This window comes from Psittacula echo (genome assembly GCF_963264785.1).
Source record: "Psittacula echo genome assembly, chromosome: 7".
NCBI lineage: Eukaryota > Metazoa > Chordata > Aves > Psittaciformes > Psittacidae > Psittacula > Psittacula echo.
The window spans coordinates 38,341,573-38,369,343 of NC_137740.1; the positions used below are offsets into that span (position 1 = coordinate 38,341,573).

The following is a 27,771-nucleotide window of genomic DNA, read 5'->3' on the forward strand; positions in this document are numbered from 1 at the left end:
ACCTGCTAGGAAAATTCAGTTGGGGGATTTACATGGAGAATAATACTTTAACAGTAACGTGACAAAGTGAAATTATCACTTATTAATTAAGTGATGAAAATTAGAAGGTTTCTTTTGGTCCAGGTTACCAAAATATTACCAACCAAATTATAGTAAATGGTATTATTTATCACAGAATTGTTTAGGTTGGAAAGACCTTTACGATCATTGAGTCCAGCACTGCCAAGTCCACCACTAACCACGACCCTAGGTGCCATATCTACACATCTTTTAAATCCCCTCCAGGGATGGTGACTCTGCCATTTCCCTGGGCAGCCTGTCCCAGTGCTTGACAACCTTTTCAGTGAAGAAATTGTTCCTACTATCCAATCTAAACCTCTCCTGGTGCAACTTCAGGCCATTTCCTCTCATCTACTTTGAAAAAAGGTAAACATAAAAGATCTCTTTAAAATGTTTGACGAATCATATGTTTTGAATACTTCTAAATTGTGAGCATCCATACATAAAGCTTACTAAACACGCCCAATTCTCTGTTCCGTATGGAGCATTTTTAATCAGGAGTAGCAGTTTCCACAGTTGTGTCATGCACATAAACCATTTTATGAACACTGGTGACTGGATTTCTTAGTGTGTTAGAAGTCACATGATGAAAACTATCATCTATACTCCATATGTTGATAAAATTGACATTTAAAATATTTAAGTATTTATTTTGAAATGCATGTAAGATTTTATTTCCTTCCCATCTAATGTTAATATTGCAGGAACACACCGCTTCTCCCTTCAGGTCCTTTGTGTCCATCTGCAGCTACGCATTTTCACCTTTGAGGAACGCAGTGCTTTCAGTTGTAACCTCATGCTAGTCAATGACTTTTTGGGCTCAATGCAAAAGGAAGACAGGATCACCAGCTGTGTTTGTACACCTCATACTTCAAAAGGAATTACCTATGTATCTATTCTACTACCTTTTATGAAACAAATTATCAAAAAGATTCAAGTTGAATTTTTTGTCTCCAATTGAAGAGACAGCAAACCTTCACCATTCTAAGAGCTACTATAAGCAAACCACCTCGTATGTAAAATGCCTTAACTCTGTACCCATGCAGTAAATGAGAGAGACACATGAATGACTGGAACGAGAAAAGAAATAGATCAGCATTTCTCATGACATCACAAGCTACAGACTAAGATCTACAAGCGTTATACCACTAGCACTTTTCAGCACTATTTCTCTTCCACAAATCTGATTACCTTCTTGATGACAGAAAAAGACTTTACTTGCATATTTTTATTTCATGATAATGCCCCTTCTTTAGAAGACTTTCTGCACAACTGCTTCCTTAAGTAGGTGGCTCCAGGCTAAATATTCTTGCCCCATCATAGGGATATACTAATCCCATTGCTCAAATGGGAAAAAAAGGCAGTTATACAGTTCAAGCAACCCATTCATATCCACTTGTGCACACTGCCCACGTGGCTATTCTTGTGCCAGACTGGGGAGACTTCACAGAAAGTGAATCCCACACTAAATTGCCATTACTGCACCCTATCCATGCTCCAGCTCTCCTCTAATGCTGTCTCTTATCTCCTGGACTAAAGCTAGCCTCTCTAGAGGATCACTTCCTCACCAGTGACCTCACTCAGGAGGGGAGTTTGGTTAGAAACTAAGAATGGGAGATAGGGCTTGAAAATTACAACTCCAGGAACATCATGGTGCTTTTCCAAGGGAATTTTTTTCAGGTTTTGATGATTAGCATTTTAGGAAAGGACATGCGAGAAAGGAATGCTTAGTAATATATATACACACACACACACACACACATAGATATAAAAAGTTGTGGGGGGAAAAAAAAAAAATCTCATTTTCAATTAAATAGAATTTCAATAGGAAAAAAAACCCAACATCTATTCAGCCTGATGCTTCTTCAATAGGAGAGAATTCAAGCTTCCAGAATATAATTGACCAGCAAGGAATTTTGCCAGGATATCAAAATAAACATAATTACTCATATTAAGTGTTAATGAATTGTTTGTGAACACAAATATTTGGCTGCTTGGTTTTATAGCTCATTAGAAAGCCAACAATTCTATTAGACATTGTCCAGTAGCCATCCTAGGACCACTGAGCTGTAACCACCAGAAGTCTGAAACTAAGCCAGTAGAAATCAGTGAGGGGTCAACCACCAAACTCAAGCTCCAAGGAAAAAGATAGTGATGCCTAGTAAATGAATATTAACACTTTCTGGACAAAAGAGGGCCTTTTTTTTGTTTGCTTGTGTTTTCTTTTTTTGGGAGGGTGTTGTTTTGGTTGTTGGGTTTTTTTGTTTGCTTTTTTGTTTGTTTGTTGGTTGGTTGGTTATATAAATTATTCTAACAAAGATCTCTTTAAAAACCCCAAGGAGCTGCCAGACAGAGTTAAGCAGTATTAGTTATGAATCAGTGACCTCAATATATGCTACCTATGAGACATTATGCAATTAGAAGTGTAAACAGAGATCTCCAGCAGCTTCCTTGGCAGAGCTATGCACAAGCACTGCCATAGTCAGCTTCACAAGAGTGTGATCCGCACCTGCTGGGGGTTATTGATTAACACGGGGAGTGCCTGCATTCTTGGCAGACAATAACTATATTCTTACAAACCACTGATGGGCTAAACAAGCTATTAATGACAGGTTGCCCTTCACCATTTAAAACAGAGAGACTCTGCTGCTTGACCACAAGGACAAGCAGGTTATTGCTTTGAAATGTTATACAAAAGACACAAATGAGGCGTCTCTAATGAATAAACCACAAGGAAGGCTCCATGCTTCTTATTAGGAAGAGCTATTAATAGAAAACAGGACCTATGCAGGGTTGCAGATATATAATCCTCTATGACAAGGTTTTTCCAGTTTGTTAGAATTTGTTATTCAGGAAAGGAATTGCTGAGTCTAATTCAGCAAATAACCACCCAAATTCTTTGAATTTGAAATTCTGAGCTGACCTAAGTCCTGGTGGTCAGCAGGGAGTGCAGCTGTGGCATGCTCACATGGTCAGGCAAACAGACCGGATAGACATTCCACACAGCAGCAGCAACTGGCACAGCAACTCCAGGAGGGCCAGCTCTGACTGACTGAGAAACAGGCACATGGATCTGCTGGACAGTTCTCCAATCTACAAAACAGTATTTCTGTTTATAAGAGCATGTTTTTAAACTGGAAGGATTTCCAAATCATGGAATCATAGGATGGTTAGGGTTGGAAAGGACCTTTTTTTATTTTTAACAACAGTTGTTATACGACTTTATTTCACTCTGATGTGTTGCTAGATGCTAGATACCAGGATGGCAGGACTTACTGAAACATGGGTAAGCAGTAAAATAGGATTCAATCGATTGAATGGGATATGCACACAGATAAATGGGAACATACAGACCCCATAAGGATTATATCCCAAACTGTAAAACACACCCTTTTACCAAAGGGATTAGATAACAGATTACCAAGTCAATGATAAAGAATCTTTTTTGGGTTTGTTTTGTTGTTGGTTCTTTTTTTTTTTTAGGGTGGAAAGCTTCCTTACAAGTATTTGGAGATGCAGTAATTTAAAGCAATCATATGGCTTAATTCTTCCATGGAATGTCCCTATAATTTACTGGAGTCCAAAAGGTCTTTGTGAACCTATCTGACATAATGTTGAGCTAACCAACAGTTTCCAGAATGAATACTCCCATCTCCGAGTGTCTTGGGAAACAGTTTATTTCCTTGAGTACCCATTCCCAGGACGTATCTTATAAGATCACAGAATTCTCAGACCTGGAGGGTTTTGACACATCTTTCAGAGAAATACAAAGCAGCTAACACATTTAATGAAGTTAAATTTTTATTCCAATATATAGTGAGTTACCCTGAAAAGAAGTTAAGGCAGCATTACACTGCAGACAATCTTTCCAGTTCATTTTCCACAAATCCCAGAGAAGCCCTTAAAACCAGTGCACCCCACTCCTGGTCCACCTACTCCCACTATGCAAAGCCCATTAAGCCTCTTCTCCTGCACCTGCTGGGGTGAGGTGACATTATAAATCAGACCTGCAGCTCTCGCTAGCGCAGCACTCCCAATTTAGAAAAAGTACCCGTCATGGTCATCTGTCAAGACTACAGCATCTTTATAATGCATTAGAAAAATTCTCTGAACTCATCAGATTACAACTACCTGACACTAGCAGAGGAATGAAACATTTTAAAAATTTAAGAGATTCAAGTAGCATGCAGGATACCAATGGAACTAGCAAACAAGATTAATTTTCAAACTGCTCCAAGAACTATTCATAACACTCAGCTATTTATTCTATTTACAGATTCAAAATACTAGTTGCAATGGAACATTTAATATGCCACCATTATAAAGGGAAACTATTGACAACTATGCCGGAATATACATCCTTTTCATCCTGCTCTTACTCCAAGAAGATATTGGTACACAAGCTCCTACAAATCATATTTCCCAAGTGACTCCCAAAATCAAAATCAACAACAGAACAGCAATTTTTTTTTTCAAATGCTCATGCAATACACTATGATATTATTTTAATAGGAGTATAGAACAGTATATATTATTTTTATATGAAAAAAATTAAACATTAAATTAAACGCTTCTCATGATGTACTGAGACATACATGCCATTAATAGCAAATATTTTGATTTAATGGGATTTAAAAATCTGTTAAGATGAACTACTTAATGTTCTGATGATTGCTGATACTAACATCCTAGGCTCAATGAGTTTCAGACTTGTGACAGTATTGTATTTTTTCCAGTTTTGATCAACTGATTAGTTTTTAATGCTAAGTATGCTTTGCTATCACTTGCAGTTTTAATATGCTTACTTAAACCAAAAATATTTTGCACCTCAATTATTACTTTCTACTGCAGCACTGAATGGAATTTAAGTCAATCCATTATTCATAAAGCAAAGACAAGAGAACAAAACAAAGCTATGCACTTCTTTCAAAGACTTCAAATTACTAAAACATACCATATTTATGCATGTAATATTTGGTGGTGCGTGTGTCTTTTTTTTTTTTTAATCACAAGTTTGTTGTTTTCAGATCAGGATATGCCAAAAATCCAACACCAAACAATTTTTGTTTATAATTAAGGCAATCATCAATCCAAGGATTGTAGTCCATTTTATTTCATCTCTGCATCAAAAAAAGTAATTTAAAAAAATTAAAATTCCCTTGAAATGGTAAGATAAATGAAAATGTAAGTGCCTTCACATAATAACAGTAAGCTGACCCTCTGGGAAATGGTTGACTTTCTCAATTCAAGGTATTCAAAGCTCATTCAAAAGTGTTCATTTGGAATGCAGATATCAAAGATGATGCAAATGTTCAAGAGAAAATTAAAACTTACCAGATGTTCTAATCCAGCTTTGATGTTTCCAGAGTCCCTGTAACAGAAGAACAAAAGTTCTAAATAGTTGCTAAACCCTTGTCTACAACAATTTCTGTTTAACTCAGAAATGTCAAAGCCATGTAATTTCTTAAGTACATAAAATCTTTTACTTTTAATACCTTAATCACTGCAACACCTAAAAAGTGTTAACTATATTAATTAACCTTATGCACAACTACAGATTTAAAACCTCAAATTTTACCTGCCTGGAAACTGCTATAAACTCCAGCCATGCAAAAGGACAGTCATTTAAAAAACAAGATTTTTAACATAATTATCTCACTATTCATACTGAAAATAATAAAACAAGACCGTGCATAATGCAATTTATCAAATCCACATTCAGTGGTTCATGGTTCTGCTTTGCCACTACTTCAATAATAAAATTCTGTGACTATTTACAAAGGTGATGGACTGAATAAATTGTATAATAACTAACAAGGTCACGGCAAGCATAGTGAAACTTTGCACTTGACTCCTGACAGCTGAAAAACGTACAAATGTACAGATAGAAAAATGTGAAGTAACGTTGCATAAAGACAGCTGTGAAAAAAACGGACCAATTTATCAGAGTAAAAACACTGAAAAGCAAGGAGAATTCAGAGTGAAAATTATTCCTTAACAAATCCTGATACATAAAAAAAATTAGCCTGAAAGAAATTTGAAACAAAACAAATTTTAAAATCCTTAAATCCCAAGCTACTAAACAAGGAGGCTAGCTTCTGCTTTCGTCGACTTCACGTTCCACCTGCTTACAAGAAATGTAACTGTACCTCTTGAGGAAGATGTGCTACAACAATGGCAAATAAGGAGAAACCACCCCACAAGGGTTTCAGTGTAGTATGTATTTATAATATTATTTTTTCAACAAATTATTAAAAAATATCAAACTACAGGAGCAAAAGACCCAACCAAATTGCTCATTCCTCTAAGTGTGTGAGACTGAGGCTTCCATTCTCTTTAGCGCTTGCTACAGGCTGGGAAAGGTATAATGGGAAGTTACACCAAAAAATGATTGTATGTATGAAATTTTACTAGATACTGAATAAGGCTACATTAAAGTATGCATTTTACCACCTCGCTGTACAGTATTTTGGAATTTTCACATAAAGCTTTTATTTATGATTTTATAAAGCTTTCAAAAAAGTCTGCTACATACCTTTGTTCTATTTGAATGTATCATGAATGAAGCAAGACAAAAAGATGGAGAAAAAGATGCACTTTCCTTACACTACTATTCTATATTCTCCAATCAGAACTTATTATTGTGTTCAGACAATATTTAAATAGAAATAATCTCCCACATCTATTTTTGAGGTGCTAAATGACCTTAAATAATTAAATTACTTTGGAAGCAGGATCCAAGATACAGATGCTCCCAACTACTGGTATAAAACCTGCCCTGTTAGTGGTCTGTCTCCTGCGCCATCCCTGTCATGACTTCATCAATATTTGTGCAGCTCCTTTTTCCCTGTGCTGAAAGCAGACTTAATTCAATTATAGGTCTCAAAACTGATAAAAAAGGTCCTGAAGTGGAAAATGCGAAGAGATTATTGGCAAATGAATAAAGATTTGTATCGAACTAACACACAAGAGTACAGCAGGGTTGGGGTTTTTTTTTAATCATTCTCTGTCTTAGGTCTTCTGGGAACAGTAAGTTTCCCTTTCCCTCATGCAGCACATCGATTTCTGAATTAGACTGCAATATTAAATAATTAATATACTTGCCATGATTGATGTTTTGCATTAGTTGAATATTAGGTTATCAATCAAAATCCACTTGGTTTAATGTAATAATATTGAAAAAGTGTCACTGGCTGTTCATCCAATTTGTAGTTGAGGCAGCACAGATAGCAATATTGGTGTAACGCAAGGCTCTAACACAGGAAATACAGCAGTTGAACATACATAAGGCAAACATTATCAAACTAACCAGGACAAGGTTGAGGTTGTCCTAAATAAACCTTGTGGCACCTGTCACTTCCAATGAAAACCTTCTTCCAGCTGGAGGCTGCCGTGCATCCATCAGCGGCGACAACTAGTGAAGCCAGGGCATAATTTTATCTTCCCGGTTAAAAAATAGTTATACAAATAATACTCCTGTTAATGCTATATTTCAAATTCTGTGTTATGCCAAATCAGATCTGTTGCTACAGCTCGTTTTAACACGTAACCTTAGATGTCTACCAAATACCTTAATCGTTCGTACTCTAAAACACCACAAATAAAAGGCAAGAACAGTTTTATGCACATCCAGTATTATAATACTCCTATAAAGGAACACCACAAGAGAGTTACATTAATTCTATATCATTATCAAGTATTAATGTTTTATTCAATTTTTACACCACACAGTTCCCAACAAGATACTTATTTTCCTTTCCTCCTGTCCCCAGTGCACCACATTTATTCTTTTGTTTTGTTAGGCAAGTTTGGTTTTATTCCTGAGTCTTAATTCTTTCCACCAGAGAAGCTCTGGAAATGTGTTTCCCCACTACAGCCAAGACTTTGTGCTGTAAAGTACTAGTCCATGTGCATATATATATTTTAAAATTGTACCTTAAAAATAGTAATTCTCTTGCTAATCCATATGTTAGCTTTTGGTAATGCAAGGGGAAAAAAATGCAGCTACATTTGAATCATGGTCATGAGGGACCTGTAACAACAAGAAGTCAGGTATTCCATTAAGCAAGTGGACCCAGCTTTTCAATTACTTAAAACCATAGCATAGGTAACCAGTTGAGATAGTGTTAACTTATTAGTGCTAGTTCCTTTGCCAGTAAACTAAACTAAAAATACTCACTAGCACTAGATGGAGTATTCTGCAATTTTAAGAACGTATTCCAAATGAAAAATAACCAGTCTTGTTCTTAATTTCCTCTCAAGTTGTTATCATCTCATTCTCAATACTTGCCTTATATTTGTAGTTAATAATATCCTTTGCTATAGCTTTTCTGTTAAAATCCATAGGCCATAGAATAATTCTATGGATTATCTGTATCTCTGGATAAAATGGGATAATTCAGGTCAAAGGGCCTCTGTAGGTCGGTAGCCCTACAGCCTGCTCACAGGAGGTCAGCTCTAAGGCCAGACCAGGCTTCTCGGGGTTTTATCCAGCCTCCCTGGGCAACTTGTCTTGCTGATTAAATGTCTTCACCAGGAGCATCTTCTTTTTTATCTAGTCCAAAAGTCTCAGTGACCTCCCTCCTCATCAGGCTGGGCATCTGCTGTCAAGTGCCCTCAGAGCCATCTCCTCCAGTCCCTCAAGTTCCCTCCCAATTCAAGTGCTCCAGCCCCAGACTGTCTCAGTGGCCAGAACTCCATGCTAAACAGTCCCAATACCTGACTTATCTCCTCAGAAGCCAACTGAATAAATAAATCATCACATCATTATCAAGGCCTTTGGCAGAATCCCCTCCAGTTCCACAAAATTAACTATAAGCTGCAAAGAAAAAGGTCATACATATCATCTCAGGTCAGGCTGCACTACACTTTCAAATAAAGGCCTTTTAACTCCACTCTTCATGAATGCCAACATGTTAACGTTGTTTATCAGGCAGTATTATGCCAAGTGGTTACAGATAATTTTCATAAAGTTCTCTCACCCTAAAATTTTTCTTGGATCAATCAACAAGCACATCACCTAATCCTTTCAATAATGTGTCAAGTATCATTTTAAATTAATCCCTTTTTTGTCCCAGTATTACTCATGGATTAAGAACCTCACAGTTGAAGATGTTCTTGGAACAACTTCATGTTCTCATGTTCTTTATCCTCACGTTAACATGCTTCTCTGCTTACTGTCATGAATGGTCTTCCCCACAGGTCTTTCTTGGAGTAGCACACTATTTTCGTTTGCATGTTATCAATCCCCACTTGTATTCTAGATAAATGACCTTAAAATAAAGAGCTGAATCTCTTCAGAGCTTCTTTATGAACTTCAGCAGGTAACAATATATTAAACACTCACTAATACAAGCAACACAAAGCAGTATAAACATATTATGCAAAACCTGCTAGACTGGGGGTCTTGAAGCTTTTAACGGTTTTTCTAACTTTTATCTCACATGCACATTTTGGAAAAAGGCATTGTGTGTGCTCATACACACAACTTAATCACAACTGAATGATTAGCCTGTACGATGCGCTTGTGACCTTATCACCATTTTGTGCTGCACTTAGGCAAACATTTAAAACATATTATATTCTGTAATAGCTTCACCAACTAATTTTAAGCTCACAGAACAGCCAGACATCAGGAGTAAAATAGTCACTGCCAGATCATGCCTTTGCTCAACTCCAGAAAAAAAAAAAAAAGCCTAGTATAGAAAAATGTATTTTCTGTCAGCAGCAACTAGAATAAAATCACACAATTATTACATTTGCCCAGTGACTGTTCAGAAGGTACTACATATTTGAAGTTTTTCCCTGAACTAGCTTGAATTTCATCTTCAGAGTCAAAGTGGCCTGGACACATTTTTTAGAAATGGGTACTCCCATCACATTCCACTAAATTTTATAGGGTTTTTTTATATTGTTGTGTTTTCTGTAAAATTATAGGCTAGCGTTTCCAAATCTGACTTCAGACCATAGCTACTTATTTCAGTAGGCTCTGAAAGACACAACAAAGATCACATAAAAATCTAAGCCCTATGCCTGTCCTCTCCTTCAATACTACCTTCAAGAGGTCAGTGCTGATAGTCCTGAGTGAACAGGTAAATTCCTATTGACTTCTCATGACAAGCTGGTCTGATATCACATCAGTGACCTGGCAGAACTGCTGGCAAAGACTACATAATATGAAGAAACAGAACTCCAAGAAACATGTTGCTCTTCAACACTACTACTTAAGCTCTTCTCGGCTATAAAGAAAAGTAAGGCTCTGTTTTTGTAGCCGTAAGTGGAACTGACCCCAAAGGGAACATACAAAAGGAAAGAAGAGAAACCCATAAAAGAAAGCTATTCCCTCCTGCCTCTCCTATACAAAGAAGAAAGAAAAATACTTTCTTGTTTTTTTGAAAGTAGCCAAATAATGTATGCAAACCATATTACCAATAACTAAAATAAAAATCTTCGCAATCTACTACTTATGTATGTTACAGAAAGATCCTCAGTACTACATGTACCTCACAATCCCCTCACAGTTGTAATGGCTTTAAGAACTCTGGCTCCTATCTAAAACCCTGTTTTGTTCCATTACTGGAGATCAAACAAATCAATAAAATGACTACAAAATAAATCCATGAAAATAATTTATCATGTGATGCCAACATCAGAGAGGCTATGGGTGAGAAAAAACACCAGCAGAAACTCCAGTAATCCAGCTGTTATTCTGATGGCACTAAGTATTCAGAAACCCAGTAAAATATATTAGCTGAGAACTTTCTTTTGCACATAAGAGCTCAGCAAGACGAGATATAACTAAACTAGTCATTTTATGCTTCTCTTTCTAATTTTTTGTGCAGAACAAACTGAACCAAAAGAGCAAATGCTTAGGAAATCATATACTCTGATAGGAAAAGCATCCATGATATTTTTGAAAAAGTATGGAATGCTGTTTTGCTCTTACATAATATCAGATTCAAATGATTTGAAAATGATCCTGAAGTGTAAACACTCTAAAGCTGGTGGTGAAGTGCTCTGTGGCTCCCTCACTCCGGTCATCCAAATAATTTATTCACTCGGGAAAAAACGGTAGGAAGTTTGGCCAATTACCAACAAATTTAAATGTAACAAAGATTCAAGAAGAACATATGAAGGTCACTTATCAAAAGCAGGAAGAAAAGCAGAAGTTACCCCCATACATAAACACATACAGAATAACTGGGAACTGCTGAAGAACTCAGCAGAATATAATGCAAGGTAAATTGAATCATGCTAAAACCAGGGACTTTAAATAGGACACAAGGTGAAACAATTTCCATAATATGTTATCCTAGAGAGAAGAAAAATCAGTACCCAAGAGACCTTATTAAATATTGGGGGGGGGAGGGGGGAGGATAGATAACCCTGACTCACAGAGTAAAATTTAAGATTTCATGCAATTTAAATGAATACTGAAACTAAATCTGAGGGAGGCGAGGAAGAGGGGAGCAGGAGGGAAAGACAGAGCAAAAGACAGTGTTGATAGAATCAATATTTTCAAACAGATCCTGAAAAAAAACCCCAAAAAAACCCCAAACAAACAGAACAAAACAAACAAACAAAAAAAAGAAAACCAAAACTGACCAAACCCTTTTTCTGCATAAGTATTTCCCAGGTAAATATGAGCCAAAATAACTACCTCACAAAAGCTCCCAATTCTGTTTTACCAAGACTTCAGGTCAGATATAAAAATCCCATAAATTATCAAAGCAGGTTTCTTTATCCTGGTTTTCATTTCAAGGCATTCCTCAGATAAACCTGGCAATTCAAAGGACCTCAGAACATGCAAGTCCTTGGAGGTTTTTGTTGGGTTCCCCCCCACCACTTCCCCTGGATTTTGGTTGGTTGGGGGGATTTCTGTCCTGTTCTGTGCACCGGGTTCCCTTCAGAAAGAGTAAAACCTTGTTAACAATGTCTGCATTCCTAGCAAACATAAGCAATTAAGCTTCGGTCTTTGGAATGTCACTGTCTCTGTTAACCAGTCTTAAATAAATTAGACAGCTTTGGCCTGTTTTACCTTTTCTGTAATATTATTTAGTAGATATTCAATTAAAACATATCCTGTAGGTGAAAGTGTATGAAAACATTTCCATAATGGACATTAGAGGTAGTAGGAAGTGTTGCTAATTAGCCTCAAAGTACAAAATAGATTACAAAAGTAGCAAAAAGCCCAGCAGTGTAAATGCACAGAAGGCTGCACTGAATATTAAACAAAGCAGAGCAAGTTTTAATGTTGGTAAGCATAACTATAGTAAAAACTCTCTGGACTAGTAAAGAGTGTTACAGGTTAATGAGGAACATATAAAGAGTGCACAATAATTATCATACCTAACACCTTACCATCTGTGTTTGGATGACTGCAGAATATAAACACACTGTATCAGCATTAAGCTGGAAACTAATTACACATGTATTTCTATTAGCATACTGTTAGGATAAATATTTAAAAACCTGATATTTCCCTCTCAGCTGCACTCAACTCTCAGTATTGAAGAATATTAAATCTAAGTCACTGAGAAAATTTAAATGTTCTAAGCAATAAAACAATTTAAGTACAATCAATTTTCCATTTTCGGGAAGCTTCTAAATCCTCCTCATTCACCCAATTACTACTGTACTTAACCTAATGAAATTTTATTCTGTAGGAACAATACTATTCTTAAACAAATTTTTGAAAAATATAAGATTAAAAACTTCTAGACAAAGAATAAACTCCTAGAGAAAAGATGCAAATAAAATTACTATCATAATCTTTTGGGTTTTATTTGCAAGTATAAAACTGAAAAACAAAAGCATGGAACATAGCATCTGTCATATCAGAATATAAAAAGATGATCCTGGCACAAAATGAAAAAGCTCTAATTCATTTGCAAATCAAGCCTGCCAGTTCTATTTCAAGCTGGCGGTAACTGTCAAGAGTTAACAAGATAATCACTTTCAATCCTGCCTTCAATGGTACATTACACTGTTATTCCATTCAATAAGGCCGTTCTTTGGGGCAGTAGATGAATGGTTTTCATTTCTAACTCACACAAAAAGTTGCAAAAAAAAAAAAAAAAGAATCCATGGGGCTTAAGAAAGAAATCCCTTTATGGGCATTTATCTGCCGGCACTTGCTTTTAGGCAAAATGAGATATTTGGATACATTGGTGTCCATTCACTTCCTTTATTCCTTCAGGCCCTCAGTCTGTTGATATTAATAAAATAAAATTAAAAAAAAAATAAAAATTAAAATCACACCACGCCTGTTTTGTTTGTTTGGTTGGGGATTTTTTTAACCTATCTACACACATTAAACAAGTCATGTAATGATGTTTCATGAATACTTCAAGAATATGCATCTCAGTGCACCACACTGAAACAACATCCATCCCAGGATCCATCCCTGTCTAAATTAATTAAAAACTGTACAAAAAATAGTAAATGCTCAAGAAAATTGTGCTTAGGGAAACAATAACTAGTTCCTCATTGCATATTCAATAAAGTTACCAATTAAAGACACTGCCTATGAAACAAGTTAATCTAGAATTTGGTTTAAAAAAAACCCATAAAATTCTGTTCTATGCATTCTTCCTGAAAAGACAAAAAAAAAAAAAAAAAAAAAAAAAAAAGGCCAAACAAACAAACAAGAAAAACCAAAAAAGAAACGAACCACCCCCAAAAAGTCCCAAAACCCTTTACGCTTTTGCTCACTACTCAAAATTCCTATTGTAAGATACTACCTCTGCATGTTTAGGCTGCATTGTACAGTTACACATTCTATTATTGAATATTCTACAGCCACAATTTAAATCTTCTATACCAACTTCACAAACAAGTCGCTAAATCTTTCCCTTCTTTTTTTTTTTTTCTTTTTTCCTTTCCTTCTTTCAGTTCCCATCGATCTTAGTTCACAGAGCAAAGCTGATCTCTATATCTAATATCTTAACCAAGTTAAACTTATCCAGCCTCGGGTCTGTTAACTATAATCAAAGGCAACAAGCGCACTGCGAACACCCATCTGTAGATACATTTTATTTACTTTTTTCATCAGCATAAATAATTTTCTTCAAAATCAGGGACCCACCTTGCCAGTCACTTCTTATGCTACCTCCTTACTTTACAAAGAAATTTTTTATCATCTTTATCATCCACCACTACAAGTCAGAGAAGTTTTTCCACACACCCCCAGTGCAAATTCTTCTTTCTACTAAGGGTTTCTTTTATGAGAAATCTAAACACCAGACATTACTGGCAGACTCACAGGCTTTGGTTTTGTTCTTTACTCTTCACAAGTTTCTTTCGAGGTTCTAAACAGAGATGTTCTTATAATTAAAAAAAAAATACTGTAATAAAACTAAAAAATATATGACTTATTGATGCAGCATTAGTCAAACACAGTAATTTTTTGCTGCATTACTGTCCCTCTTTCCTGAAAAGAAAACAAAAATTAATTAAAAGTTCACACACTTTGGAAGTACCTTGAAAGAGCACAAGATGTTGCACTTAAAACACCAGTTAACAGAAAGTGAACAGATGGATTTCAAATAGCAGGTCATGGCTTTAGGTAAAACTAGTACAGTCCAAAAAACCCCAGAAACACGCCATAGAAATGTGGGATGTGTTTCCTTTCTGTCTAGGCAACCGTAATAAAACGCTGGTACTGCTTCAAAATATACAAATTGAAAATAAAAGCAAAAATAAAAATCATAGAATCACAGAATGGTTTGGGTTGGAAGGAATCTTACAGATCATCAAGTTCCAACCCCACTGCCACAGGCAGGGACACCTTCCACTATACCAGGTTGCTCCAAGCCCTCCCTGTTCAACCTGGCCTTGAACACTTCCAGGGATGGGGCAGCCACAACTTCTCCGGGCAACTTGTGCCAGCGCCTCATCACCCTCACAGTAAAAACACAAAAAAACCCCAAAATGAACAACAAAAAAACCAATCAAAACTCCAAACCACCCTCCATTCTGTAAAGCAGACATTCAGAGTGAAAAGTAAAGATAAAAAATAGGGTAATTCTTTACTAAAGGTAGGTATTTAATTCTAAAATCCACAACTGTTTAATTTCCACAGCTCAGATGAAAGATCAGGGTGACCCAACAAATCCTAGGACACTGACATTTTATGGCCAAAGACTAAGAAAGGTAGTTTCACATTTCCATTCCTCCTGAAGATGTGTGCGCACTTTGGCAACCGTGGTCAAGTTCAGCTGAGACCCACAAAGTGCCACTTTACTGTAATTCCACTGCTTATGACTGTATTTGATCCAATTTTAGCACACTGAAAGCTCATGCTTTTTTAAGCATCACTATTGGGAGGTATAAAAATCCAATTTGTAAATGCTTTTTCACTGTTCTTCTTTGTGTCCCTGCAGCTTCATTTTGTCGCTTTACTTTTATTTCTTTACGTTCTTTCATCTGGCCTGAATTTATCTCCCTAAAGAACACAAGGGCACTCTCAGAATATACTCTAAATGTTTAAAATACGTTTAAATGCCAGACAGGCATAGGTTTTCATTCCTACACACAGTAAAAAAATTTCCTTCTCCTGAAAAAAAGCAGATCTACTTGATCTCAGAATATTTAGTTTCTGTCTCAACTACCTCGGCTAACCATGTCATGGTTTAACACAGCTAGTAGCATTTCCAGTCACAAGACACTTGAGTTTCAGACAGTGTTTCACAATTAAACAGGCACTTTAATAATAAACCCAGATGATTTACCATCACTGTGGTACTGCAACCATTTTCAGTTCAAATAAACACACCATAACTATTTTTGAATGGTACAATTCGCATCCTCTGCTATATCTCCTCAGCAAGCAAATCCATCTTATCCTACATGATGCTGGAATTTTGTACATGTTTTTAAATATTTTCAGGTTTATAAGCTATGGAGAGCATCACAAAGATCCTTTTAAGCAGAAGACTCACAGATTCTTCTAAAAGCCCATTCTGTTAAAGCCCAGATGAATTCTGAAAGTATATTCTATACAAAAAAGGTTTCTTTAAAGTCTGACTTTCAGCACAAAGAATGTTGTATGTTCTACTAACAACTTCCAAGTTAGGCTGTGTTTCAAGACAAACTTATAAAATCTAAAAAGGTAGAGCTCAGGCTGCTCAAGCTTGATAGGAAATTAGTTCCTTGGCCACAAATAAATTGAAAGAAATAATATTTCATGAAAATAGAAAAAATAAAAATTGATTGGCAAATCTCAAACATATCTGACCAAAACCAAGCCTAACAGCCAGTGACAAAAAACACCTGAAAGTGCTTTAAAATTAATGGAAAGGTTAGAAAAATAAACCAAACCAAAACCAGGTAACTGAAGCTCCTGAAGAAGATCTGGAAGAAGAGATTGACAGGGATCACTAACATGGTCCTATTTAGAGCATGTTCCCACTTGTTTTTATAGCATTCAGTCCAAAACAATGCTGGCTACCTGTCTACTAACAAATCATGAAATACGGTAAAAGCACTCTGAAATACCTGCAATAACAATGATCAGAAGCTGAAGCATATCATGATGATAACATTCCAATATACAAGTAAAAGACCTTCAGAGTTGTCAAAAAAAAAAATAATCTGTCACGCTTGGATCTAGTTCGAGTGCATTTGTACCTAATACAGCTACAGCAAGATTGTAGAGAACAGGCTAATTTCCTTAAATTATCAGACAAGGCAAACAGTTCTCTTGATTCCAAGAGCAATTAACTCTCCACTAATTTAACAGCAGCACTAGATAACTAATAGGTCTGTATCTTGCTTATTTGTTATTTCTTTCTCCAGCATTTGTAATGGCCTTTGACTATATAATTTACGAGTCTGTTATTATTTGAGAACAATTAATCCATGCTAAAATTTTTTAGTCTTGAGCTTATTTCACATCTAGTTCTCAGAGAGAGACTTCAGAAGCAATAGATGTATTTTCAGGACATCGCTATGCCCGTGTTGAAAACACCGATGCTACATAGAATTTGATGTCCAAAGTGCTATGGTGAGTTAAGTAAACTGCAAGTTCCAGTATATAATTATATATAGTTTTTGAAAAATATTTTACACAAAAAAAACCCCAACAACTCACACACCAAAAAACCCACAAAGCAGCTAATGAAAAAACAACCAGTAATGCTGTCTAAACACTTCATGTTGGTTCAGTTGCACCAAAACCTCCTTAACAATGAAAGTGTATGAAGCCTCAAGTGTACTGTTTCTTATCACATCACATTGGTCTTACTCATTTCACTCCCCTAAATGCTTGCTTTCATTAATATGCTTTTGACCTTTTATTACCATGGAAGACTAACATCATCTATTTTATTTGGCATTTATCATTCCCAGTAGTTCACAAAGAAAGTCTCCAGCGAAAACGGAGAGCAGGACTGGCTTTGCAAAATGTAGCAAACTGAGAAGTGGCCAGCCAAAGTCTAGACCAGAAATCTTGCTAGGCATTTTGTATTTTGGCATTCCTTCAATGAAATTAAAATAATTAGTATTGCACACTACTGATTTACCACCAAGTGGACCAAAATAAGAAGAAAAGAAAAGAATATAGAACGTCTCGTTCTACAACCAAGATTTCCCTCAAAGGTAATTTTTCTAATATAAAGCCAAGAGATTCCTGAAAACATTAAGTACCATAAACATGGCAGGCTCCAAGGAAACTTGGATCTGAAGCAATTTGGACCTTGAAGATTAAAACCAGCACTTCCTATTGTACTTGCAAATATTAGAGGTAAAAGTGAAACATTCTACGAAAACAACTTCTGAACAAATAAGCAGCCAGATCATTCAACAGCAGCAATTTCTAGAGGATTCACAGACCACACAAAAAACCTGGAAATGTGGCTGATCAGGCTCATGACTGAGCAAGCACTTCTGGTGGAAAGAATTTCTAACCTGCAAAATATCCCACTGAATATCCAACAAGCACCTCAAGTTACAATCCTAACTAACAAACCATGGCCACACATTGCAAAGCCTATTTCAAGTTCTCAGCAGCACTGTTCTTTGGTTTTCTCTAGAGAGATAAGTTGGAGCTAGATACTTATTAGTCCATAGAAGTTACTTTAAACCCCATATTTTTAGCTGTACCTTTTCCAGTTCACCTCAGTTAACATCATTTAGGACAGGAGATATGCTGAACCTACACAGACCTCACTCAACAGACTTCGTATTGACACAAAACAATGAACTCTGCAATGGAAATGATTTTATCTGACCACACATCCCCTCCAGCACTCACCTACTCAGCTGCTTACGAAGGACTTCCTGAACCATTACAGACCAATGGTCTAAGACAAGCCAAAAGTAGTGCTGGTTTACACTAAAATGTTAATTTTTACAGCAAAGTCAGACAGTTAAAGGTGGTAGCCGCAGACATCCTAGAGTTAGTTGCCCCTGTATGTGAATCAAGCATTTATATTCTCTCAAAAGAGGAGCAGACACTAGAGCAAGCAACCCGTTCACTAACAAACAATTTTGCTTCTCCATAATGCTATCAGAACTAAGGATTTTTCTCTATTGCAGTACTGTTCATATTTGTCTTATTTCACTCTAAGAAATCTATTCTAGACAGTCTTACTGATGTTAAACAGAGTAACATGAATGTTTTTCTAACTACTACTATTAGAAGACCATGTTGGAGAATATTGGAGTATCTGTGCTCTGAAAGAGATTAAAGCCAGACTTAAGAAAAAAGAATAGAACAGATTCAGAATACAGAATGACTGTGCAGACTGACTGATTTACAGAAATAGCATATTGATATCACTGGGGAAAAAAACCCAACAAACCAAACAAACCAAGAGAAACTCTAGAATATTTAATCTTGTTCTAGATTTTCTGTATTGGCTGAAAGTTATAATCACAATAAACAACATTACTACATCTCGCAAAGAAGCCCCAGAAGCCAGTGTCCCCAGAAACTGGAAATGTTCCAAGTAATCAAACACATTTATGTAACAATGGTCAGGACCAAGTGGTCTTTTACACAATCATGACAGGATAAGCCACCTACTTAATTTTCTGTTCAAGCAAGATATTGGAAAGTTATGTGAACATTTGCGCATAATAAATTTCAGTAATTCAAAACAGGTCAGGATGATGCTGTAACAACATAAGCAAACAACATATAACATTTATATATATATATATAAATACATTTATATATACATAAAAAATATTTTTATACATATAAAAATATTTTTTTATATATATATAAAATATCTCCTTCAATTGGTCATTGTGGCTTTCACTCAACAAGGTCAGCCTGCAAGGTTAGCATTTGGATGGGAAACTGTTGTGCCAATACCAACAGTTAATGGTAGAACTGGAAGAATCAACTGAAGCAATTTAAAAGTAAAGTTGAAAGCCTTGTACCCACATGTAATACAAGGAAATACAGTTCAGTTAACTGTGTGTGTTTTGTTGCTTAGCAGCAGAAAGAAATACAGCAAAACTAACACCTAGGGTAAACAGAAGGGTTCAAACTGTATGTAAGATAGGTGAAATTGCTTCAACCATAGAAAAAAATTTGCAAACTCTGCCTCATACCTGGGATTTCTTGTACATCTGCAATGACAGAACTTGCACAAACCATGGAAAAAATATCTGCAGAAGGCCAATCTTTGTACATATGATACAGCCAACCATGTATTTCTTGGTATACTACAAAAGCACACAACACACTACCCCCCCCCCCCCCAAAAAAAAAAAAGTCATTTTAAAGGCTTTACTTTTGCCCATTCTATGCATGGCACTTGTGTCATTTATCATAACTACAGTAATGAGAAAGTCTGAAATTAGCACTCTCTCGGGCATCTATACACTTGCTGGATGTCAGCAGTTGCAACTGTTGAATGACAAAAAGCCAAGTGCTGAGAAATAGTTGAGAATACTGTAATAGCCCAGCACCAGGTAGATGGGGTATTTTGATTAAAATATAGACCCCAAAGTCATAGCCAAGGGAATTTACTATCTCTTGAACGTAGAATTGATCTGAATGTAACTACTTTACTCTTTTTAGCTCCATTTGACTTTGAACTAAACATCAATTAGTGCGCAAACATAATACTGCAAGATCTGTTAACTCCAATACTGATTTTTCCATAAAAGATCTAAAGCAAATTTATTGGCCTCCATTTAATAGCTTTCAGCAATCACAAACATCACATATGAAAGCTCAACTTCCTTTTCTGATGGTCACTTAAATGCTTAATTCTCATGATAAAACTCTCTTAGTTTTAAAACCCTCAAATTAGCAAACAAGACACCACATAAGATATGCTATAAGCACAGGTCTTCTCTGAAAAGCTGGGACCTTCAAGAGCTTCAGCTGCGATACAAGCCATTGAGCCATGGCCAGTATAAGCTAATTTGAATAATCAATATGACAACCTTATTTTTCTAATGCAAACAGGATTGATACAGTAAGGTGTCTCACTGCCACATCACAGTCATGGCCTCTTTTAACCCCTAATTAGATTTAGGTGATTATCCCTGCTCTTCCTTACAAGTGTACAGCCTGGATAAGAGATGACAAAAGCTATCTGCCACTTGCTCAGCCTTTGCAGACTGCAGGTTATCCAGGGAGATACAGGGTAAGATCAGCAAACAATTGTTATTCATATCATCTACAGTTTTAAGATAGTCACAGTTTTCCATACATGCTAAGTGGAAATAGCCCAGAGCATTAGGTAAATGCAAAACGCTTAAGAACATCAGGGTTACACAGATGGAAATTCAAGGTGTTGTTAGGGAATTATGTTTAATGCAAATTGGTTGTCACAAAGAAAACTATGTAGCAGTGATTTTAGTTTTCAGACAGGAAAGACTGAGTTTTCAAGAGACTGCTGTTCATTGTTTATTTGTGTGTAACACTGAGTATTTTACACAGCTATTTCTAAAAAAAAAAAAATCAAACTTAAAAACAGAAGTCCCAATAGAATTACATAGCTAAACAAAGTACTAACAGACAGAAAAAGATCTATTACAGAAATGTAATCACATTTCATTTACAAGAACTCTTATCTCAAGCACTTAAACATAAAACGTAAACAGTTTTCCATTTTATTGTACTCAGTATTTGAGCTAATAAGATATAAAAGTATAATCATGTTAGCAACATTTCTATTGCATTACATAAACACAGCACTAGATTAAAGGCAAACCAGGAAAAAGAAAGCATGATGTTGCACATAAAACTAAACACTTTATTTTTCCTGGCAGAAATAAGTATAACTGGTATCATTTGTGAAAGCTGCCACACTAAAATTAGATATGTTCACAAAATGTCTACTCCCATACTGACTAAAAGAAAAAAAAAAAGTATAACCATACATATTATCCTTATGTGAACATGGTTTTGTTTCTTTTGTAAGCAAAAGAGAAGTAGTCTTTATAGATTATTTTTATTAGCAGGCTATGAGATCACCGAACTGGAAGGATCTTTCATTCAAGTTGGGTGCAACACACTCATGACTGAAGTAAAATTTTCAGAATCGTTTAAGAGACACTGGAAGGTGTTTCAAAAAGCACTGAAAGGTAATATATATTTTTTTAAATACTGTATATCCTGTGATTAAACACCCCTTATCAGCAATACTCTACATTCAAGATAGAGCAGATGACCATGCAATCTCTGTATTGCTTCTTTGGCTTTCATTCCCCATTGAAGAATCACCACTATGCTTCCCAGTTTTCAGGTCCTTCCACACGCAAGTCAGAATCTGAGGGCACCGCCTTCTCTTCAGTCACTCCACCAAGAAGTTGCCCTGATGTCAAAGGTACTGAATATCAAGGTGACCTCTTTTATGCAGCAAACATGAAACAATATTCACTCTAGATTTTCATCTACGTACTGAGGCTTTTTACTTGTTACTATTCTTTACATCCACGCCTTCCAACACTTTGGGATTTTATGAACTCGTTTTTCCTAATAAAGGTACAAGATATGGTCACCTTGAACCATGCTGCTTAACAGTAATGCAGTATGAACGTGTGCTTCCTTGTAACACCTCATACACATGATCCCACCTAAGGCCCCTGACATTTCCCCTTTTTCTGTAAATGAAAACCTTAACAATTCATGGAATTTTGTGCAACATACTGTACATTTGAGCAGCCTTTTCAAAATGCAAAATCGTATCTGATTGTTACTACGTCTTTAAAAACAAATACTACAAAGGCTCTACGTGCTTGCCTAAAAATAACCAACCAAATAAACATACGAAACAAGGGGAGCAATAATGAGAGAGATTGATAAAGTTTTTTACTCAGGTTATTTGAATTTGTGAGAAAATCTGTTTCTGGAGAATCTTTGTTTTTACTTAATTCCATGAAATTCTCTTTAAATTGCAGAAAATGACACACTACATTCTCTATAAAAGTTTTCCCTGGGTTGGATAAAAACAGTTGATAAAAATGGTTTGATTCTGAGAAAACAGGCATCATGAAAAATTGCTCCCGCCCCTTTCTAGCTGGTTTTGGAGTTTCTCATTGGAGTGCTCTCCCTACCTGCTCAAAAAAACCTCGAACATCTGACAATCTTTCTCATTTGCATACAATTACCAGTTACACAAGGGGAGCAGAGGTTTTCATACTGAAACCTGTAGTAGAGAAAAGGAAAGGAGAGCAAGCAAAGAACATCCATTTTAACAGGGCTATTCAAGGCAAAAATTCCATTAAGTCTCATAGACACCCCAAGGAGCCTTTGAACTCTTCAGCAAGGAAGGGCAAACTCCATCACTCGCTGCAGTCAGCATCATGCCTCCTGCTCACCCCAGGGGGTTTGGGTTTCAGCCTACAGCTTTGAGCCTCTGTGCTGCTGGCTGGTTTGCTTCCCCAGGCACCTCTCCACACCTGGCAGCAAAGAAATGCCCCAGAGCCCTGTTTTAGGAGTCACCACACACACACTGACAACCCAACTTGACAAAACATCTCACAGAAAGGTTAGCAGAGGTCAGAACAAAGTGGAGAACGGGAACCAGGGCTGCAACGCTGCAGATACAAACCACGGCTACTCACCACAAGTATCTCAAAACAAATCCATTGTAGCTGAAGGACAAGTCTGGCCATTGTGCTGTATCTGTTTCAGTATCTCAGAACTCTGCCTGTTCCAGCTCAGGTAAAGGACTGCTGTCACAAAACTGATTTTTTTACTACTTCACTACTAATTATTTAACTAATTGACAGCATCTTACCTCCTGCGACCCACTCAAGTCACAACTCCTTCGTAAAATTCCATTTTAAATCACTTTAAATTTAAGCTTAAGACTGATAAGCTTGAGAGAAGCAATGATTTAGAATCATAGAATCATAGAATAGTTAGCGTTGGAAAGGACCTTAAGATCATCTAGGTCCAACCCCCTGCCATGGGCAGGGACACCCCACACTAAACCATGTCACCCAAGGCCTCATCCAACCTGGCCTTGAACACATTTCTGGCAGTAGGTGACAAACGGCCAGTAGGGATAACCCAGATGGTGACAGTATCAGAGAATGTGGGATTGTACTTTTAGCCTTTTTGGTATTTTTCAGTTTTCAGATGCTGACCTAATATAACTTCAATACGTAACTTCATTAAAAATATACTATCAGCAGTTGAGGCCTACTTTGGATTGCATAAATTGATCATCCTTTGGAATGTTTGCAAATCCACATGCTGCAGCCTCCATTCCACAGGGAGCAGCATAGATACATTACTCAACCTTAAGAACTCAAGTGCTTAACTCTTAGGATCAGACTAGCGATAACCATGTTAAATTTATCAAAATCTAGGAAGCTTTGTCACAAGAAAACTTCTCTCTCAGAGGAAGGTGAGAAGTACGACCTAAAAACAAGGCATTTCCATTACTCATAATATATTACTAAGAAAGTGCAGAGCAAAATTTTCAAAGATGACCACAAATACATAAAATTGCAAGCATTTAACATCTAGGTCTAAATATCTAACATCAATTCACTGATTTATTATTGCTTGAATGCTTAAAAAAGACAAAAGTCTTTTTAGTAATTATCTTCATATTTAGTAAGTTACTTATGGACACCAAGAAGATAAGTAGGATGGAGTACAGAATTTCCTGTTACCTGGATTCTTTTCTGCCTTTTCTCCTCTCTGTATCATGTCCACAACTGAAAAAAAATAAAAGCTGAACTGCAAGGAAAAGCTGCCAAATAGCAACAGCTTGAATGCAGCAATGACACCTAAAATGTCAGTCTGACCTTGTATAGAATGGAAAGGGAAAAACAGTGGAGATGAGTTGGAAGAGAAGGACATTTTAAAGTTCTTAACATGGTGCAATATGGAACTTTCAACATACCACTCCTGTGACTTTTTTTCTTTTTCATTTACAAGTTGTGCTTGAACCTGTAATCTATTGCAAATAAGCAAGCAAAACCTCCAGTGTTTCCAATTAATACTGGTACAGCTATTTGTCAAGAGGAGAGATCTATTATATAACCTTTAAAGGCAATGGGAATAGTTTTCAACAAGCTCTGAGGCCTAAAGTTTGTATTGTTTTGTTGTTGGTTTGTTGTTTTTTTGTTTTGTTTTTTTTTAACAAATTCATTGGTTGGTTTTAATCTTCTGTCCTCTATACAAAACACGTCTTGACCTTTTAAATAAGATTTAATCTCTCCCACTACACATAAGCTGCTACCTTCTCTTCCATCTTCATGCTCCTAACTTACAGAGGACCTGTCATAAATTAACTCCCAGCAGAAACTAATGCTCCAATATTATCTAAAATTTCATACAGAGGTTGTGCCATATGAGGTTTTTTTTAGAATACTATTTCACATGGTGATGGCATAAGTGTTTTTACTTTCACATCAGAATTCCTATTAAAAAAAAGTATTAATTAAATGATTGCACACAGCTGAACCTCTGTCACAGGCTGACAGCTCAGTAGGCTTGTCTCTCTATTATACTACAAAACACAAGGTTCTTGTGAAAAACAATATCCAGGTTCTTTTACAGGCAATTGCCCAGATTCTCCCCAAGCCACTTGTTATCAGTGGATGATTCATAATATATATATTTTAGTGGCTGACAGCTACTTACTGCTAAAATTTACTGATTAAAAAAAATTTGAAGAAATTTAAAAATCAGGCCCCCTTTTTTCTGTACCAGCTCAGCTCTCACTTTTCTCTCCCGGACTGCGTCAGTATGTTCACAGGCATGCACAATCCCAGCTTACTCCAGCCCCAAGCCCTCAGTACCCATCCCATGGATTCGCAGAGCCTCCCCAGGGCACCAGCCACCTTCACAGTCCTCTGTAGATTCAAAGTTAATTATTCTCTCCTTACATGGTTACCGAACGAGGAGAGAATTTTTGTGCATGTACAAGTTGGAGAAAAGGAGAAAATGAAAAGGGAGATGGCAGAGACAGACATATGAAGCTGTCTCACTCCTGCTGTCCTTGCAGAGATACAGGAAGCATTCCCCATCACACTCTGCTGAACACTTTTCTATAAATCCAATGCATTTATTTCTTTAATACTTATCAAAGCACAGAGAAATGCCCACCTGACAAGAATCAATTAAAAAAAAAAAAATCACAGAAAAAAAAACACTCAAAAAAAATCAAAAATCTTTTCCCTCTTTGACACAGCATGATCCCATTAGCAGCCTCAAAAGATTCTCATCTGCGCAGCAAAGTCAGACCTTCCTAATCAATTCCTTAATCCATTTTGAGAGAATGGACTGATCTTGCTTTTTCGATTTCAGTCCAGGAAAAAATCATTCCCAACATAATTTACCATTAAATGGGCCTTGTCTTACATGAACTTCAGCTGCTGGGAGCAGATGAGGACCAAGTCAGATCCAGGAGAATCACCAGTACAGCTAACATGCTTCCTTCAGTTCTCCCCATTTCTACCATGAAAGTGACTCAAAGCATTTGCCAGTCTTGTCCCTCATGGATCTTTAAAGATGTTGGTTTTAACACAATAAATAATGTTAAAATTGATGCCTGAAGTGGAAGAGTCGCATGCTTTTCCTCCAGAAAAGCTTTAATTCATTAGGCTACCACTGGCGTTGCCATAATCTATGAAAAAAGGGGAATAAAATCAGTATGATGCTGAAGTCACAATAAAACATGGTGCAGGCTGTAGATGCTACACTCTACATGCTGGCAGATTCTGCTGCAGGACTGAAGATGGCTTATTCCAAGACTGGATCAGGTACTGTGAATAGAGATGAGACATGAAGAGCACGTGCAGCCACTACATTCTGAAATCTCTTTCAAGACTCAGATATGCTCAAATGGAATATTTGGGTTGGGCTGTCTTCTCCATTGGAAGATCTGAGAACCTTACCCACTTCAATGAAAAATTATTCTAATGGAACAGTATTGAGGTTGAAAAACATGCTCTACCTACATTTTTAGCGATGCCCAACTAAACCTGTCCACTGAAGATTACCCCACCAACCCTGGACTGTCCTGGATCTGACAAGATACACACCGAGGACAAGTCACCATTGGCATCTGCTGGGATATACTCAAGCAGACAGTTAGCTCATGAAACTTCTACGCCTGTGGCATTAACTGCAAGGGATCAGAACTGCCTGATGTTTTAGGCTTTTTCCCCTCCTCAAGTAGCTGCTTCTTAACACCACCTCCTACAGCAACAGACAAATACCGACAATGAGTCAACTAGAAGTATCCAAATGTTTGAGAACTCCCATTTTGTTTGCAGGATAGGAGAAACAATAACAAAGAATTAGCATTTTTAAAAAATAGGTTTCAACAGACTAAAATGTAATTCTGTAATCCTGAGGTTGCCTTAGTACCACAGATAATCTCTAATGGACCGTTGAGCTCTAATGGACCAAGCTCTGCCTTCAACTGCAAAACATTCCATTGAATTATTCATTTATTTACAGATTCACCCATATTTTTAGGTTTTCCTCTATTTTACTCAGTAATGATGATCAAAGCTTCTGCAGTAAAACAGACAAACAGATCTTCAAATGTGACTTTTGTCTATACCCCTAGCATAGGAACAGAGCAGGAAGACTTACAACTGCTTCTGAATAACAGCATCCTGCCCAGCACAGAACCAGGAGATGTCAAGGATGAAACCAGAGGTTGAAGTAAATTTACACGCTTTCCAGCTCTCTAAACATACATTAAGAGACCTGTGCAGATGTGTCCAAATCTACTACGGGTTTGTCTTCTGCCTTTTTATAAAGCAATAGTTACTTTTGTACATTCATTAAAGAATTTTGTTACCAAAACCTGTTACTACATTCATTTCCCAAATTATTTTACTTCATTCAACAATTTAGATCACTTAAGTTTTTCATAGTCTTGTATATTTCCAAACAACAATAGAAAGGTCCAAAATCAGATTCGTATTGAAATACTTTCTTCAAAGATGTTCCTCCCTCCCTTCCTAATCAAAAGGAATAGATATTTTATAATGTCCATAGAAGGTAAGTTCAGCTCCAGAAAAAGCATTTTGTATCTAAAAAACCCAAGCTGAAACAGAGAGAGTTTAATAATTTAATGTGAAACAAAATTTCACCTCATAACAGCATGACTTTTGGATGGGTTTTTTTACTTGCCTCTTGTTTGCTTGCTCAGAGGAGGCAGTGTTTGTTGTGTTCATTCTGGTTTTTACCTAAATGATTGCTAGGGACTCTTCTGCTTTAGTTCCATGACAGCAAGACACTGGGTACATGGTTAGGTGATTACT

At 36.5% G+C, this 27,771-nt stretch overlaps 1 protein-coding gene across 1 annotated transcript in view; it reads right to left on the bottom strand.

Annotated features, from left to right (window-relative positions):
• RSRC1 (arginine and serine rich coiled-coil 1) overlaps positions 1–27,771 on the bottom strand; it is a gene marked incomplete at its 3' end in the record, with an annotated part of 170,644 nt that overhangs the window by 92,829 nt on the left and 50,044 nt on the right. The window contains exon 5 of the mRNA XM_080623604.1: positions 5,395–5,431. Within this exon, the coding sequence (XP_080479730.1) occupies positions 5,395–5,431 (37 nt within the window). The remainder of the gene's footprint in view (positions 1–5,394; positions 5,432–27,771) is intronic.